This window comes from Brienomyrus brachyistius, unplaced genomic scaffold, assembly GCF_023856365.1.
Source record: "Brienomyrus brachyistius isolate T26 unplaced genomic scaffold, BBRACH_0.4 scaffold266, whole genome shotgun sequence".
Lineage (NCBI taxonomy): Eukaryota > Metazoa > Chordata > Actinopteri > Osteoglossiformes > Mormyridae > Brienomyrus > Brienomyrus brachyistius.
In genome coordinates this window covers 20,414-35,019 of record NW_026042541.1, presented here as the reverse complement: position 1 = coordinate 35,019, position 14,606 = coordinate 20,414, and the positions used below count along the sequence as shown (strand labels likewise).

At 48.6% G+C, this 14,606-nt stretch overlaps 1 protein-coding gene across 1 annotated transcript; it reads left to right on the top strand.

Annotated features, from left to right (window-relative positions):
* Positions 1-878: 878 nt before the first annotated feature.
* LOC125728371 (solute carrier family 25 member 36-A) lies at positions 879-14,606 on the top strand. Its single transcript, XM_049005365.1, has 7 exons — positions 879-1,217; positions 2,667-2,828; positions 3,756-3,833; positions 5,705-5,805; positions 9,891-9,957; positions 10,165-10,454; positions 10,566-14,606. The coding sequence occupies exons 1-7, from the start codon at positions 1,177-1,179 to the stop codon at positions 10,757-10,759; spliced, it is 933 nt and encodes a 310-aa protein (XP_048861322.1). The 5' UTR covers positions 879-1,176; the 3' UTR covers positions 10,760-14,606.

Sequence of the window (14,606 nt, the reverse complement as noted above, 5' to 3'; positions counted from 1 at the left end):
GTTTAAAAAAAAAAAACATTTGCATGAGAAATATTTGGGCACTTACTCAGAGGCTGGTTTATACAATAGTAACACCAAAATTCTCTTGTGACAGGTCCCAAAGTAACTGAAACAGACACATATTGCACAATTTGTTATAAGGTACAAAGAGGGAGTAATGTCATATTTTCATTGGAGTTTGATAGCAGTTCATGATAAAAGAATCTCCCACGAAATCACATTGTCACTGTTTGTGACAAGCGTTCTTCCCATTTTCTGCATGTGTGATAAACATAGTGTAATACATCGATAAACCACAACTCCAAGACAATTCTATAATTCTAAAGTTCCACAACTGTTTATGTCATAGACTATGAACCTCTATGACCCCACTGTGAATGGATGCTTTTTTGGCAACAGAGCAGTCTGAGTGGTCTGCAAACAGGCTAACAAGACCATTTTTCAGGACAGGGTGTTATTTTGGAGCAGTGGATGCTGATGTGTGTTTACACAGCACCACAGAAGCTGTACCAACACCAAAAACACCTCAGTTACTCATAGAGCTTTCTCTGTCTTAGGTGATATGAAGCTTCTCCCATCCAACCAGCATACTATTTAAATGTTCATTTGACATAGAATGCACTGAACAGATCATGCCTGCGTCAAAAAGTAAAATGCTGAAAAAAATGAGGGGTTTTATTGTATATGAAGCTTATAAACCGCTGAATACAGAGCAGGCTTATAATACAGACATCACACCCCCCAGCACCTTCACGCACGTGGGTTTTATCCCAGACTACATTGCGGCCACTTGCCTCTCGGCTTCATTCACAGCTCGGTCACGTGATTGAGGCGGAGCCGGTGGTGACGTGAGTTGCCGTACGAGCCAATCGGAGTGTCTGCTCGGCCTCTCGTCATCGTAGCATAAACACTGCGAGCCGTCGTGAGCGGATACCGCTGACTGACTGGCGGGCTGAGGCACAGTGGTTCGGAGCCGTTGGGGGCATGACGAGGGGAAGCAGGCGTTTATGTTTCTGAGGACTGGCCGTTTCCTATTGCTGGGAGCTGAAGCCCAGTTTTAGTTAGTGTGGAGGCGGCGGTTCGTTGCACTGTGTACCGACCGGACCCACTCTTGAGGGCCGCTCGCTTCGCCCCGTCCGACCCTCGCGCCGCTCAGCTGCCGGACGATGATCCAGGATGAGTCAGAGAGACGCGCTGGTTCATCTCTTCGCCGGAGGGTGAGTACGGCGGACGGCCGCTCGGACTACGCTTCCCGCGGCGCGGTGTAAAGTGACACCGGCCCTTTTGGAGCAGCACCCCCCTCCGCCGTCTCCTCCATCTACGGCTGCACGTCCTTCACGGGGGGGGCGAGCGAGCTTGGCGGTCGTGCGGGGTTCTTGGCTCCCATTGCTCGCCTCAGTGCCCTGTGTGGTGCCCTCGTACGGCACACAAAGCCGGTGTCGGTCCTACGGCCTGGCCCGGCCCAGCTGTCGGAGCCGCGGAGTTTCCCGGGGGCACAGGCCGACACTTTTCACCGGCGTCGGTCACAGATGGGAGACTGATGACCTCCCTGGGACGGTGGGATGTTTGTATCCGACCAGTGTGCGTTTGATCGTCTGCTTCTTGCGTGAATAAGGCGGGACTCTGTGTTAAACGCATCAAGCTTATTTTGATACTCTCTCGTACAGTGCAACAGTAAGACTATTTAACAAACTGGTGCATGTCAGATATCAGACACTGTAACCCTGCTGGAAGAAAGCTGCTTGCAGTGTACTGGTGACTGGCTGTTTAAGAAGCGGCGTGACATGTTTAAAGGTCTGACACGATCCATCGCCACCCCCCTCCCCTCCCCTCCCCTCCCTCGACCCAGCTGCTGCTTTCCCAGAACTGGGGAGAAACCTGGCCAATCCGCCACACCTGATGAGTTCACGGGGCTCAGCCTGTTCGCCTGCTGTTGGAGGGGTGGTCGTGTTGTTGCGTTATCGCACAGTGTCGCACATCTCACTTGTCCATTTCTAGTTTTTGCTAGGGAGAAAGATATGAAGAAGCTGCCCCGTTATTGTAGCGTGGTACCATGAGCAGTTTGCCGGGCCGTTCTGGTGGCGGAGACCAGCTCATTAGCTGCGATGCTGCGGTTTGACCCAGTATATTGTACTGTTTGTGAGGGTAGGGCTGCTGCCTCAGGTGAGCTGCTTTATCATTGTTCCCACTGGTCGCTGTTTTTAACCCCCCAAGGTCACCCTTCGTGTGCTGTTCTTTATAGTGGCCGTCACTCAGTGAAATTTGGTCTGTGTCTAATATTAGAAGTAACGCACAGCAGGGCCCTGGTGTTCAAATGTGTCATGGGTCGGGTGTGAGTGAGCCCACAGGAGAATCGGGTGCCTCATCAGTTTCTATGCCGACACTAATCATCTTGATATGTGGCTCTCCATTTTGGCGAATTGGTCGGCTTAGAGAATTTCTCATTCGTATGTGAATCCATAGGGGATCGGTGTAACGGCGTCTGTCCTGGGAGCCTTCGGAGGGGTGTCACTGTACGGCAACATGTTCCCCCCAGTGCCAAATATCACCTCTGTATGATTCGGTGTATTGCAGGGGTGTGTGTGAGAGAGTGAGTGAGTGGCTTGTGCTCTCTGTTTGACAACCTCCTCCCCTGCCCCCCTCCAAATTCCCATTTCTGTATCTAGGTGCGGGGGCACTGTGGGCGCCATCCTGACATGCCCACTGGAGGTGGTGAAGACACGGCTGCAGTCCTCATCTGTCAGGCTCTACATCCCAGAGGTGCATCTGAACACGGTGAATGGTGCGAGTGTGGCCCGGGTATCTCCAGGGCCTCTGCACTGCCTCAAGTAAGCGAGCCGTACCTGGCGCTTGGCCCCTGTCACGTATGTTACCTGTGTTGCATACTGCAGAGTGTTTTACCTACCCCTGGCTTCTTCACTTACACTTGCAAGGTATGCTGGGATAGGAAATCACACCCCAAGGTCTCCTGAGTTTGTATGTAAATATGCAAAGTGCTGTTTCCAAAGTTTGCTGGAAATCAAACGCCATGATTTTTTTTGGTCTGTCTTCCGTGTTCCTTTGTACTCAGTTTGTTAAAGAGTGTTAAATAAATCGAAATCAGATCTTTAAGGGTCAGCTCTCATTAAGGAACTGCAAGGATATCACATGATATCCCACTGAATTTCAGGAACCTAGTTCCTGGTTCTGAGTTCCTGAGCTGTCTTAAGCGGAATCTGTTGTAATTCTTGGACACTTATGTGTTGCTTTCCCACCACACAACAGTAACTGTGAATTCTATGCTAGATAATTATGGGAGATGCAAAAAGCCTGCAAATTGACTTGACACACACAACTACACCCCCACCTCAAAATAGTTGAAGATGGACCAAGTCATTTTGGTATTCGTTAGTTACTGTGGGGGTTGATCCAAAAAACTCTGGAACACAGACTTTTATTTATACGACCTGCGACATGTTTATAATTCCTTATTAAATCTGACCAGCAGGATTGAAATGTTGCTGCGCAAAACTGGATGTTCCACTGTATCCATTTCTTGCATTTTTTATAGAAACAGAAGTCTAACATAGCAATGCTGGACAGTGTCTGAAAGCCACTCTTTGACAGAAAAAGGCCCGTTTTGCAGCATGTGTGGCCCGTCTTGGCAGGAACGGCTTGGAACCCAACCCTGCCCTGTCTAAAAGAATAGCTGCTAGTTTAGACTTGCTGGCTGTTGCGTGTTGCTATAACCACAATCTGCACCTCCCTCCCCACAGGTTAATACTGGAAAAGGAAGGACCTCGTTCCCTCTTCAGGGGACTCGGGCCTAACCTGGTGGGCGTGGCACCATCCAGGTACTAAGTATCTCCGTTGCCGTTTTACTGACATGTCACAGGAGTGCATGAGTGCCTTAGCTGTTGTAAAACTCATACCCCTGCTGCTGAGTGTGTGACAGAGCCCATAACAAGATCTTTGTGCTATGACATTTACCGTACTGATTGCATTGCTCATTTTGGCTGCAGTCGTCACTAGGTGAGAGGGACATGAATTTGCCTGCTGGCACTGGTAACTGGGGCAACAGGTGGTGGTTCAGACCATGGGCTTATAGCCCACGTGTTTCTGGGTCCAGTTGCTGGGAGGCCCATGCTGTAATACCCTTGAAAAAGGTCATTAACCTAGATCGTTCTCTTGAGAAACGTTATTGATCCCCGGGGGAAATTCTCTTCGATATTCAGCTGTATGAATGGGTAAAAACTGTGACTTCGGGTGAGTTAAAAAACAAAAAAAAGACCATCAGCTGATCATCATCCTACACCGGTTATAATTCAGAAATTTAGCTGCTCTTCCAAAGAAACTGGGACAAGTTGTCGTTGACTTTGAGGCTCAGGCAGGGATCCATGACCGATTAGAAAATACATCGCAGTATATATTTATCCCCACCCCCCGCGGAGGTGGCGCCTGCTGTCGGCATGCAGAGCCTTCGCTAGGATGCTTTTGCACAGATCCTGCTCTCACATGAGCTGAGACACTGGGCTTTTACACTGCCTGTGAGCTTTCTGTCAGGAGGGAGTCTGTGTGGCTGATTGGCCTCGTAACGGGTCGTGTCCCGCCTAGCGTTCGTGGCACTTGTCAAGTAATATGCCTGTCAGTGTGCCCTGCATTTCAGTCATTCGACAGTGTGGGGACTGCAGCAAAGCTCAGTTCTCGTGACCAGACTGGGTCATCCTATACTTCTGCCGCCTGAGCCTGTACCCCGCCAGTCCGCCTCTGGTAGTCGTGGCAGCCCGGCGCCTTCGGCTTGGGGCCGTCCTGTGTGGCTTTCACGCTCTGTGCATGAGCCTGTTTAGTGATTCCTCCTGCATGTAGGTCAGGCAGCTGCCTGCTGTTTCATCCATCCGTCTTGTCCAACTTCCACTCTGACTGATTAAATAAAGGAATGACGCGAGAGGCCCGTTTTATGCCTGAAAAGTACCAGTGTCGCAACACTGCCTGTTACCTAACCCTGCTTTGGCCAGGGGAGAAGGTTGTCAGGAAATCAGCGTCATTTGAAGTGGTAAGTCAATGAGAGCAGATGGGTGCTTGTGAAGGTCCTTTTCCTGCATGTGGGGGGGGGGGGGATGTGGAGCAGCCGCCATCAAGATAAATGGCGGCTAATGCTAAGTGTGTGTGGAGAGCTTTGTTGATCCTCTGGCGGAGGGAGATGGGTAATACCACCTTGCGCAATGTCATTTTCAAACCACCTGTGTGCTCAGGGTAGCTCCCCTCATGCAAACGGACGGCGGGTCACGTCCGGCTGCTGTTATCCAGCTATGATGGGGCTTTTAGCGCGGATGCGAGCCGCAATCGGCCGTGATGGGAGTTCTGCCCGCGTGAGGTGGGGTGCTGGCTTCGCTGAAAAATGTGCTTCCAGCACATGTGCTTTATTTTCTCCTGTCCCTGCGATAGTGCAGCCCGCCCTAACCTGCCTGTCTAATTTAGTATTTACATAGGCTCAGGCTAAATGCTTCAAGGCCGGGAGATGTGGCACAGTATTAATCCAGTCAGTAACCCAATGGCAGCCCTCCAGCCCAACTTCAGGTTTGTTATTTTGGTGCAAACAGCAAGTCCTTGTTCGGGGGGAGGCACTACACATCTGCGAGCATGTGTATTATTTTTCCTACTTGTGCACATGAGTCTCAATTCTATTCTCTCTCTCCCCCCCCCCCCCCCCCCCCCCAACCTGCAGAGCAATATACTTTGCTGCATACTCGGGTGCGAAGGAGAGGCTGAATGGCATACTTGAACCCGACTCCACACAAGTTCACATGTTGTCAGCGGGTTTGGCAGGTAAGAACCGCTCCATTTGACCAGTTAGGCATACCTCAACAGATCTTGTGGGGAGGGGGTGATGATGATGTCATGCAAGTGTAACCTGTTCAGGTTTACTACTGACGTAGCTGGTTAGTCTGAAGCGAACAACCTTTAAACAAACCTCTGTATTACTGTGCTGTACTGCCCTTTGGTTAGTATTTGGTTACTTGTCTTTCCTCTATAGCCTTTATGAATACGGCACCTGAAAGTTTGTAATGGCTACGTTTCTGTTCCCACTTGAATCCCTTCTCTGTGCTTTCAAGACATTGTCCCGATTTTGAATGAGAACGCAGTTTGGGAGGTTTTGCTTCGGAATCTGTGGGATTTTCAGGAAACAAGCAGAAAATTCAGGAATCACTGCACGCCCTCCTGGCGGTGCTGAACGATTCTGAAAAACCTGTCTGTTAGGTGGAGCTTCAGCCAGTCTGGTGCAGAATCGCACATGTGAGCATGCCGCCCCCCCCCCCTTTAATTGGGCATCCTGTTAAACTCGTCTGGCCGCTGTAACCCCAGGTCTGTTGACTCCACCTGCCAGCAGCAGAGGAGCCCTGCAGTTTGAATTGGATCCGGCCTCCTGGCACCTTATCTGTCCCCATGACGACCCATTACCTGCGCCGTGTTGTCGTGCGCGATAGACAGAACATAACACGATCTTATCCTGACTAAAGTGGGAAATGTCCGCTGGTTACTTGCCACTGTTTAATGGTCATATGCATTATACTGTGTAAGATGTACACCTGTTACCATTGTATAGAGATTTTTGGTAGTGCTGTAAATATCTATGTTTTAGACTGATGGTCAGTGTACTTTGACTTCCCTCTGTAGTATGTGTTTTAATTATGTAGCTTCTGTATGGTTAATTTCTGTATGGTTAATCTTGGACCATGCTGCTTTTCTGAGAGGGGTGGGGTTGGGGGTTAGGAGAACAGGGGATGGGAGGAGAAAAGCCTCTGTGAGTTTCCAGCTCTCTGGTTTACATGGTGATTTTGCTACTGGGGATCAAGTATTTAGAGGCTGAAGGTGCAGGTGCTGTGACTGGTAGCTTGTGGTAACCCTGCCCTCTTATGATGCACAGTTTGGACACTTTCCCCCATATGCCCTACCTAGCATTTTAGCCTTGTAATTCTCTATTGAGAAATGCTAACCTTTCAGAAATGAGTGTTTCTGTCTCAAGCAGGTTTGAACACTTCTGTTCTCTTGATCTTTAGAGTCTCTTATCCCTGGAGACCTAGACGGTGTTATGGTTACATGTAGATCCTGCTCCAGACCGACATGCCTGGAAGACCACTTTGTGAAGGGTTATCAAAGGGTATCGAGCAGAGATCAGGTTTGCTTACGTAGCTCCTGCTCTTGCCGGATGTGGGACAACCCGTTTCCCAAACAAATCCGCAAACGAGCTCTGTGTTTTGGTCGGCTGTATTTCGGGCCTTTCTGCGCCTGCAGACCATCTTCAGTCCATCATGGCTGCAGGGTTAGGGCCTGTGAGCTCTGCGATGGCCTGTGGTGAAGTAGCTTCTGCTTCTGAGGGAAATCCTCTACTTCTGTGTATGAGGAAGGGTGCAGGGAAAAGACGAGTAGCTCATGTTCAAGATGCATGTCGAATGATGTTTTTTCCTAAGGGGTTGTGGGGGGCAGGGGTGTGTGGCTTTATCCAGGGTCCGTTTAAGGTCTACAGGGCTGGCGTGATTGACATGCATGGTCCTAGTTCCACATGTGCTGTGAGAACTTGCAGAATACACATGGAATTCAGTGTCTGCTGCCTGTCCCGAGGCAGACTGATAAGGTTAGCATTTATATATCTTACCACCCTGTGCCTTGTGAATACATTTAATAGTAAATTTATGCACAACTGTTTTTATTATTTTTTTTTTTTACATTTTTTTTAACATCCTGGACAATTAGAATCTATTGGTGCTCTTCCACTTCCACCAGGAACCAAACTTTACCCGGCCCGTACCACAAACTGACAGTTTTCCATTGCAAAGGGTGCACGCCGTACCTGTGCTGAGATGGTTCTGCTTACTAGCAGGGCCGAAAGTGTGACCAGACCGAGCTGGTTGCGTCAACAGCATCTGATTGATTGACAGCACAGAGATACCAGTGACCTGTGTCTATAAGCAAGGACTATCTGAAGGAAAAAAACGGCACAGTCTATATCTTATTCGTTATTAGTAGTATTGCACTTTGCAATGTAATAATGCATTCCAGATAAGTCAGAACTTGCAGATCTCCAACCTCCTACTTAAAACCTACTATAGGACAGCTGAACAGCATGGATTTGTAATGCAAATTTGCACAAATGAATGCTTATTCGGCCAGCCTTTGATGCTAACATAACGCAGTGATTCTCACGAATGTGCTAGCGGAAAGGAGCGCACAGTAACAAACAAAGGAAAAATTCCACATAGCGTACCATGCTGTGTGCCGTGTGGACGGTGTTTGTGCGTCTCTCTCTCCGCATCCAATAAGGCCTTTACTTAGCTGGTCGTACTGCAGCGGAATACCGAGGCGAGCTGGAACCGGGCTGTCTTCGCGGTACGAGTCGGGTACGGGTCGGTTCCTGTATGCCAGTGGAAAAGTGCCATACATGTTCCCCCCCCCCCCCAATACTAAATCTCATGTAAATTTGGGAGTGGGGTGTGCATGTAGGGACTAAGCGGATGACCTGCAGCTGCACATGTGCACCACATGGGAGTGTATGCGAGCTAAGCAGTGTGCGAAGGTGCTCTGCTTTGCTCACTGTGGTACAGAAAAGCCTGTGTCTATTTTAGGCTCTTACTGTAGCTTTGAGCAGCGTGACGGGTGAGATGCTGCCAGCTCAGGGCTCATACCTGCAGCTTTCTCTCTGCAGCTGTAAGGAGAGGCTTGGCCCTCGTGAGTACATGCAAGCCTTTTCTACTGCTCTTACTGTTACTGCTGTTAATATTACTGTCATTATTGGTATCTTGTTTTTAATCCATCCTCAGCCCACACCTTAGGGTCCTGTCATCTCCTGTCACTACTTTAATCCCATTTGTTGGGAATTTTGAGGCCTCTGAAAGCCATTAAGTGCAGATTACCCCTTAGAACCAAGTAATTCCCCACACACTCTTAACAAGATGATACTGGAGTTTTAATATGGAGAGACAGCATTCTGTATTGATGGCCACACAGAAACACACACACTGTAATCCCACCTGCACACTGGCCCTACACTGATCTCTCACATTCTACAGACTGATGTCACATGAGTGCATTTTTACACACCCTTTATCCTCTGCTGTGGCCACATGATCATGTGAATGCTTTGCACGTGCAATGAGCATGATTGTATGAAATTATACATACACAGTAGTTTGCCCCAGCTGGTGTCATCTGTGTTGTAAACACATTCGCCCACCTTATGCAACACCTGAGCTTTGCACACACGTACAATCACATGATGATGTGTTAAGTTATCCCGGCTCTCCCAGTTTATCTGCATGTTTGGTTTTTGTGTCGTCCTGTAATTAGTCTGACAGCCTGTAAGATGTTCTTGCCAGTCGTACTTTGTTCCGTCCATATTCTATAGACACCCGTGTCAAACCATTTCTTGCAGTAGGTGTTTCACTAGGATGGACAATGGTGCTGGAATTTATAGCCCAAAGAGATCCAGTTTCTACCAGTTAGGGGAGCCACCACCAGAAAGCATAGTAGTAAAATCTTGCTGAGCTGGATGCTTAAGCAGTCCTGCTGAGATGAGCACCGGCAAGGCGAGTCGGTCCCGTATAGAGTCAGGACGCCACTGTCCTTCATGTCTTTGCAGAATTGCAATGATTCACAGCAGGATAGTTTACATTCTTCCTGCTGTATCCTGGTGCTGCAGCTTTTAATTCATTACACCGTTAGCCTGTGTCGCATTCCTGTCTGAAATGTCGTATCCCAAACCCTATTTTTGTTAAATAGCTTCTCAGAAGCATAGTACCCAAACATCCAGCATTGTCACAAACACAGCTTGAATGACGGAGCGCCTCCTAGTGTTTATTAGTGTGGTGTTACGAATGGTGGACTATCCATCCAAATCGGCCCCTTTCTTTTCCCAGGTTTCACCGCCATCACAGCCACCAATCCCATCTGGCTTATCAAAACCCGTCTGCAGCTGGATGCCAGGTAAGGCAGGTTGCACATACCGTTGTCTTTGATCCCTAGAAGTTGTGTGCTGAGGCTGGCTAGGCTAACTTAGCTTCAGGAGAGGGCCACCTTTAAGGCAAGTGTGCATTTCCTTTTAAATAAAGGGTCATCCTGGAAACCTGGCCCCTTTTTAGCCTGTTGGTCTAAGTGGAATTGCCTTTTCATCTCTTTTGTCATCACTCCCAGGAACCGGGGGGAGCGGCGCATGAGCGCGCTGGACTGCATCCGCCGGGTGTATCGCGCCGACGGCTTGCGCGGCTTCTACCGCGGCATGTCCGCCTCGTACGCTGGCATCTCCGAGACGGTCGTCCATTTCGTCATCTACGAGAGCATCAAGAGGAGGCTCCTCGAGGCTAAGGCCACCTCCAACATGGACGACGAGGATGAGTCCGTGAAAGACGCCTCGGACTTTTTGGGACTGATGCTGGCCGCGGCCACGTCAAAGACCTGCGCCACTTCCATCGCCTACCCCCATGGTACTTGTCCCTCGCTTCGTCTCTTAAGACACGTCTACAGCAGCCGTGCTGCTCACTGGTATCTGTCGTTTGCCGTTCCGTTTCTTTATTTTCCCTCCCCCTGCCTTGCAGAGGTTATCCGCACCCGGCTGCGAGAAGAAGGCACCAAGTACCGCTCGTTCTTCCAGACGTTGTCCATGGTGGTGAGGGAGGAGGGCTACCGGGCCCTGTACCGTGGCCTCACCACCCACCTGGTGCGCCAGATTCCCAATACGGCCATCATGATGTCCACCTATGAGCTGGTGGTCTACCTGCTGGACGGTTAAGCCCCGCCTTCACGCCCCTGGCCCCGCCTTCACGCCCCTGGCCCCGCCCTGCCCAAAGAGATGGAGAGCGTTCCTGGGCCGCCCAACGGGAGACCAAAGAAAGGTCAGGCGGCCCAGATACACTGCCACCCTGCATTCCTAAAGGGGGGTGGCGAGCTGTGGAGTTTCTCGATGATGGGCAAGGAGGTTACCAACGTGTAAAGAAGGCGGGGGTCACGCTGGGACAGCCTGCAAGCTGCACACACCCTGACAGGCAGGAGCTGGAGAGAGACGTCGCTTCTTCAGCCTCTGTGTTTAACCCCTCTCGCTCTCCCTCCCTTTCTGTCACTTATCTTGCTTTTCTGTCAAGATGCTGTTTCCCCAGTAACGCTGCTTTTGTAGGGGTCTTTTCCGAGAAGGAAACCCACCAGGGGAAGCGTGGGATGGTTTTTCAAAATATGAGTAATACCAACAATACTGATGATTGAACAACAACAAAAAAATCTCCAGATTCAATGCCGTATGTATTTGTAGGGTGCGCTGTGTAGCTCAGTAGGTTAGGCCACTGTGCTTGCGATCAGGTCACAGATTTGAATCCCAGGGTCAGCAGAGTGATTTCATCTTTGGGTCCTTGAGCAAGATTTGAAAGAATAGCTTCCATGCTAAGATTAAGGGTTGAGTGTTATACCTGTGAAGGTATTTTGTTATACAGTGTTGCTGCTTATACATTTCAGTGTTGGATTTTGTAATCCTGGGGGAGAGGAAAGCTTTTAAAGCCTTGACTGGACAGGTCATCCCATCATAAGATGTGCCCCCCCCCCACTCCCTCCTGAGAGGGTCTGCTGGGGGGAATGAAGTCTCTCTGAAGTTTGGAGTTTTATTTTTCTGCTCGAGGTTGGAGGACAATTTGAGTTTAATGTGTGGCTTAGTGTTTAATTGAATGTTCCCCCACCAAGGTTAAAGTTCTGCCTCCCCACTCAGGGGTGATGTTTGGGCTTATGTGACATGTCTTGTGGTGGGAGGGTCAGTTGGATTAGCAGCTGTATTGAAGCTGTATCGCAGATGGGAAGTGGTTCTTGTTGGGCTCCAGGCTCTTCCACATGTTTCTTAAGAGCACTCTGTCCTTGGCACGTTTACCATTCATAAACACACTGCAACCCGTTAATTCAAGCCTCGCTGAGATTATGAGCCTTTGAGTGTCTCTGCGTCAGTGTAGATGCACATTTGACCCAGCGCTAGCATCCGTTTGGGGGTCCTCCTTCAGCCTCCGGGTGGTTCGGCTGGGAGGGCGCCATCCTCGTCGTCTTGCTCTTGAAATGCAGCATGCTGTAGACCCTCATGATCCCTGTCAGCAGACAAGTTGCTGCTGAGTCCCTCGCCAGAGCTGCTGCGTTCCTCTGTAAATTTAAGTAGATCGGCACGAAGACAATATACTCTGATCTACCGCCGATGTTAGCTGGATTCTTCATTACTTGAACGTGAGCAGGTGACTCCTAAGCCCGGAGCCTCCAGCTGAAAGGTAAACTGTTAATCAACCTTTGAACGATGAGAGTTAACCCTGCCTTTTGTATTTCTCATTACTTGAAAAGTGTTTTTGTTGCGTTCCTGCTTACATTATGCAACAAAGAATCGCGCTAGCCATCGTCTTGCTACCTGAAGTCTGCCTTTCAGTCTCGGTGACTGTATGGTTGAGGTGGGTTTTGGAGTTAGAGGAGGTAACGGGGGGTGGGGATGGGGGCGGGGGCGGCCTGGCTCTCTCCCCAACCCCCCAAGCAATTCCATATGCACTTTTGTGGCCTTCTGGCTTGTGAAACCTTTTTTTGTTTTTGTCTTGTGTATTATAAGGAATAGTGTTACAAAGTAAATATATAAATGATTCCTGCTGAATATATTAAATTATTCAGTGTACTGACTAGTAAAGGATGTCCATGTGTACGTATATATGTGCAGCAGATGCATATATATGTTTACGTGTAAATAACATCCACTGATGCTAAGGTCTTCATGGTATGCAAGATTTTTGCAGTTATGAAGTATTTTAACTGCATTTGTTCTTATCTGAAATGTTTTTAAACTTGCAGCGTGTTGTCTTATGCATTGTTTCTGGTTAAGTGTGTGTTTTTCATTTCGTGATTTTTTTTTTTTTTTTTTTTTTTTTTTTTTTCCTCCCTCCATGTTTTGGGTTTATGGTGTAATTGCCTCGGTTTCAAACTGGTTTGATTATTGTAGTTCCTGTAATTCTTGACCACATTGTGCTTTTTTTTGTCTCCTTGTTTTACATGGAATCTGTGCACATCCAGTATTTTTTTTTCTTCTCCCTTGATGTTTACGTTCACTACCTGATTGGCAGGCTGTCCTCACTGTCCTCCTGCCTGTTGTATCTTACCGGAGTCCTTATTGTCCACGTTATTTTCACATGACCACGTGTACCTGAAAGAGCACTTTCCAAAATCTTTTTAAGCTGTGATCCTAAGGTCATGTGGTTCTCTTATTTTGACATTTCGTTTAGTTCAAAATTGCAGTGTATATTTCCTCCCTTGCATTACAACCAAATGCTGTGGGGGGTTGGTAGATTCCCACCCCCTTGTACTGTAGGTGGTCAGATTGGTGAATTATAAAGTATCAGCACCTGTACACATGTAGCCCAGCAGTGATTTAACCCCCCCACCCCCCCAACGTGAATCCCTGGTGCCGTTTTGGAACATTTTTAGTGAGGATATGAAGTCAAGCAGCAAATGCTTATTTTGTTGCTAGTGGATGCAAAGGCTCCATTAGGTACAGCTGGCAGTGACCAGTGTTCTCTGACTGTCAGGTAATACTGGAAGTGTTAGGTACTGCTTGTGTATTCCAGCAGCTGTGAGTCACCACCAGTGAGGATCTCTCTGCGAGTCATCATGATATTTGCATATTTTAAAGAGCATGCAATGCAGTGTGTGTGCGTGGGCACACAGTTAAACGCACAGTGTCTGTTTGCGTGAGTTTACGGCACTCGCACAATATTCCATGACCTCGTGTCCATCCCGCGTCTCTCTCAGCAGAGTGGAATCCTGCATCATCCGCCAGTGTTGTGTCCCCTTACTGTGAACTGGCAGAGAGTCCCAGTGGTTACACACGTGGTTCACAGGCCGGTCGCTCATCTCCTGGGACCGAGCTCTCTGCGCTTTGGCCTCTTGGTGTCCCAGCGCGACGATGCAGTGCTGCTGAAGATCTTCAGCTACTGTAACTGTGCCGTGCCGCACGGCCCACTCGACCACGCTAGCTCCTCAGCGCCACCTGGGGGCCATCTGCCCTAGAGCAATGAGAGATGTACAAGAAAATAACAGTGCAGCTAATTCCCACACACCACCCTGGGTCAGTCCTGGAAAGGTTTGTGCTGGGCTGTTGTGATCTCCGTCTGGCTGGAGGAAGGAGCCGTACTCCTTTGTGAAAAATTCATAAATGGTTCCTCAGCATGACTGTAGAGGTCAATGGATTTGTTCTATAACAATATTCACATTCTTGATTGTTTCAATTGTTTTGAGTTCTCCTGTTATTCATTTCATTGTGTTGGAACTGTGGCGCGATTGGTCACCCTATGCATTCTGTAACAGACATCAAGACATAATGAGGAGAGTGTTGCCCGATGTACAGAGTCTAATTCACTAACCTCACTGAGTGCTGTGTTGCCCTAATTTCTTGTAGTTTCTCACCTATTTCAGGTCTGCGAAGCTGATCCTCTGTTTTGTGACAGTTTTGCTACGAATTACAAAAACATGATTTGTGTACCAATACATAGACATAATCAAAGAAATGTTTGATTAAAAAACGTCTGAAAATTAATACATTCTCATGTTGCCAAAAACCTGAATAAAGAAAGTGTATAAATCAA

Excerpts from the sequence above, each read along its gene's own strand:
- LOC125728371 (XM_049005365.1), top strand. The coding sequence starts at position 1,177 with ATGAGTCAGAGAGACGCGCTGGTTCATCTCTTCGCCGGAGG. Across the intron at positions 5,806-9,890 it reads GTTGTCAGCGGGTTTGGCAG|GTTTCACCGCCATCACAGCC; the intron begins GTAAGAACCGCT and ends TTCTTTTCCCAG. Across the intron at positions 10,455-10,565 it reads TTCCATCGCCTACCCCCATG|AGGTTATCCGCACCCGGCTG; the intron begins GTACTTGTCCCT and ends CCTGCCTTGCAG.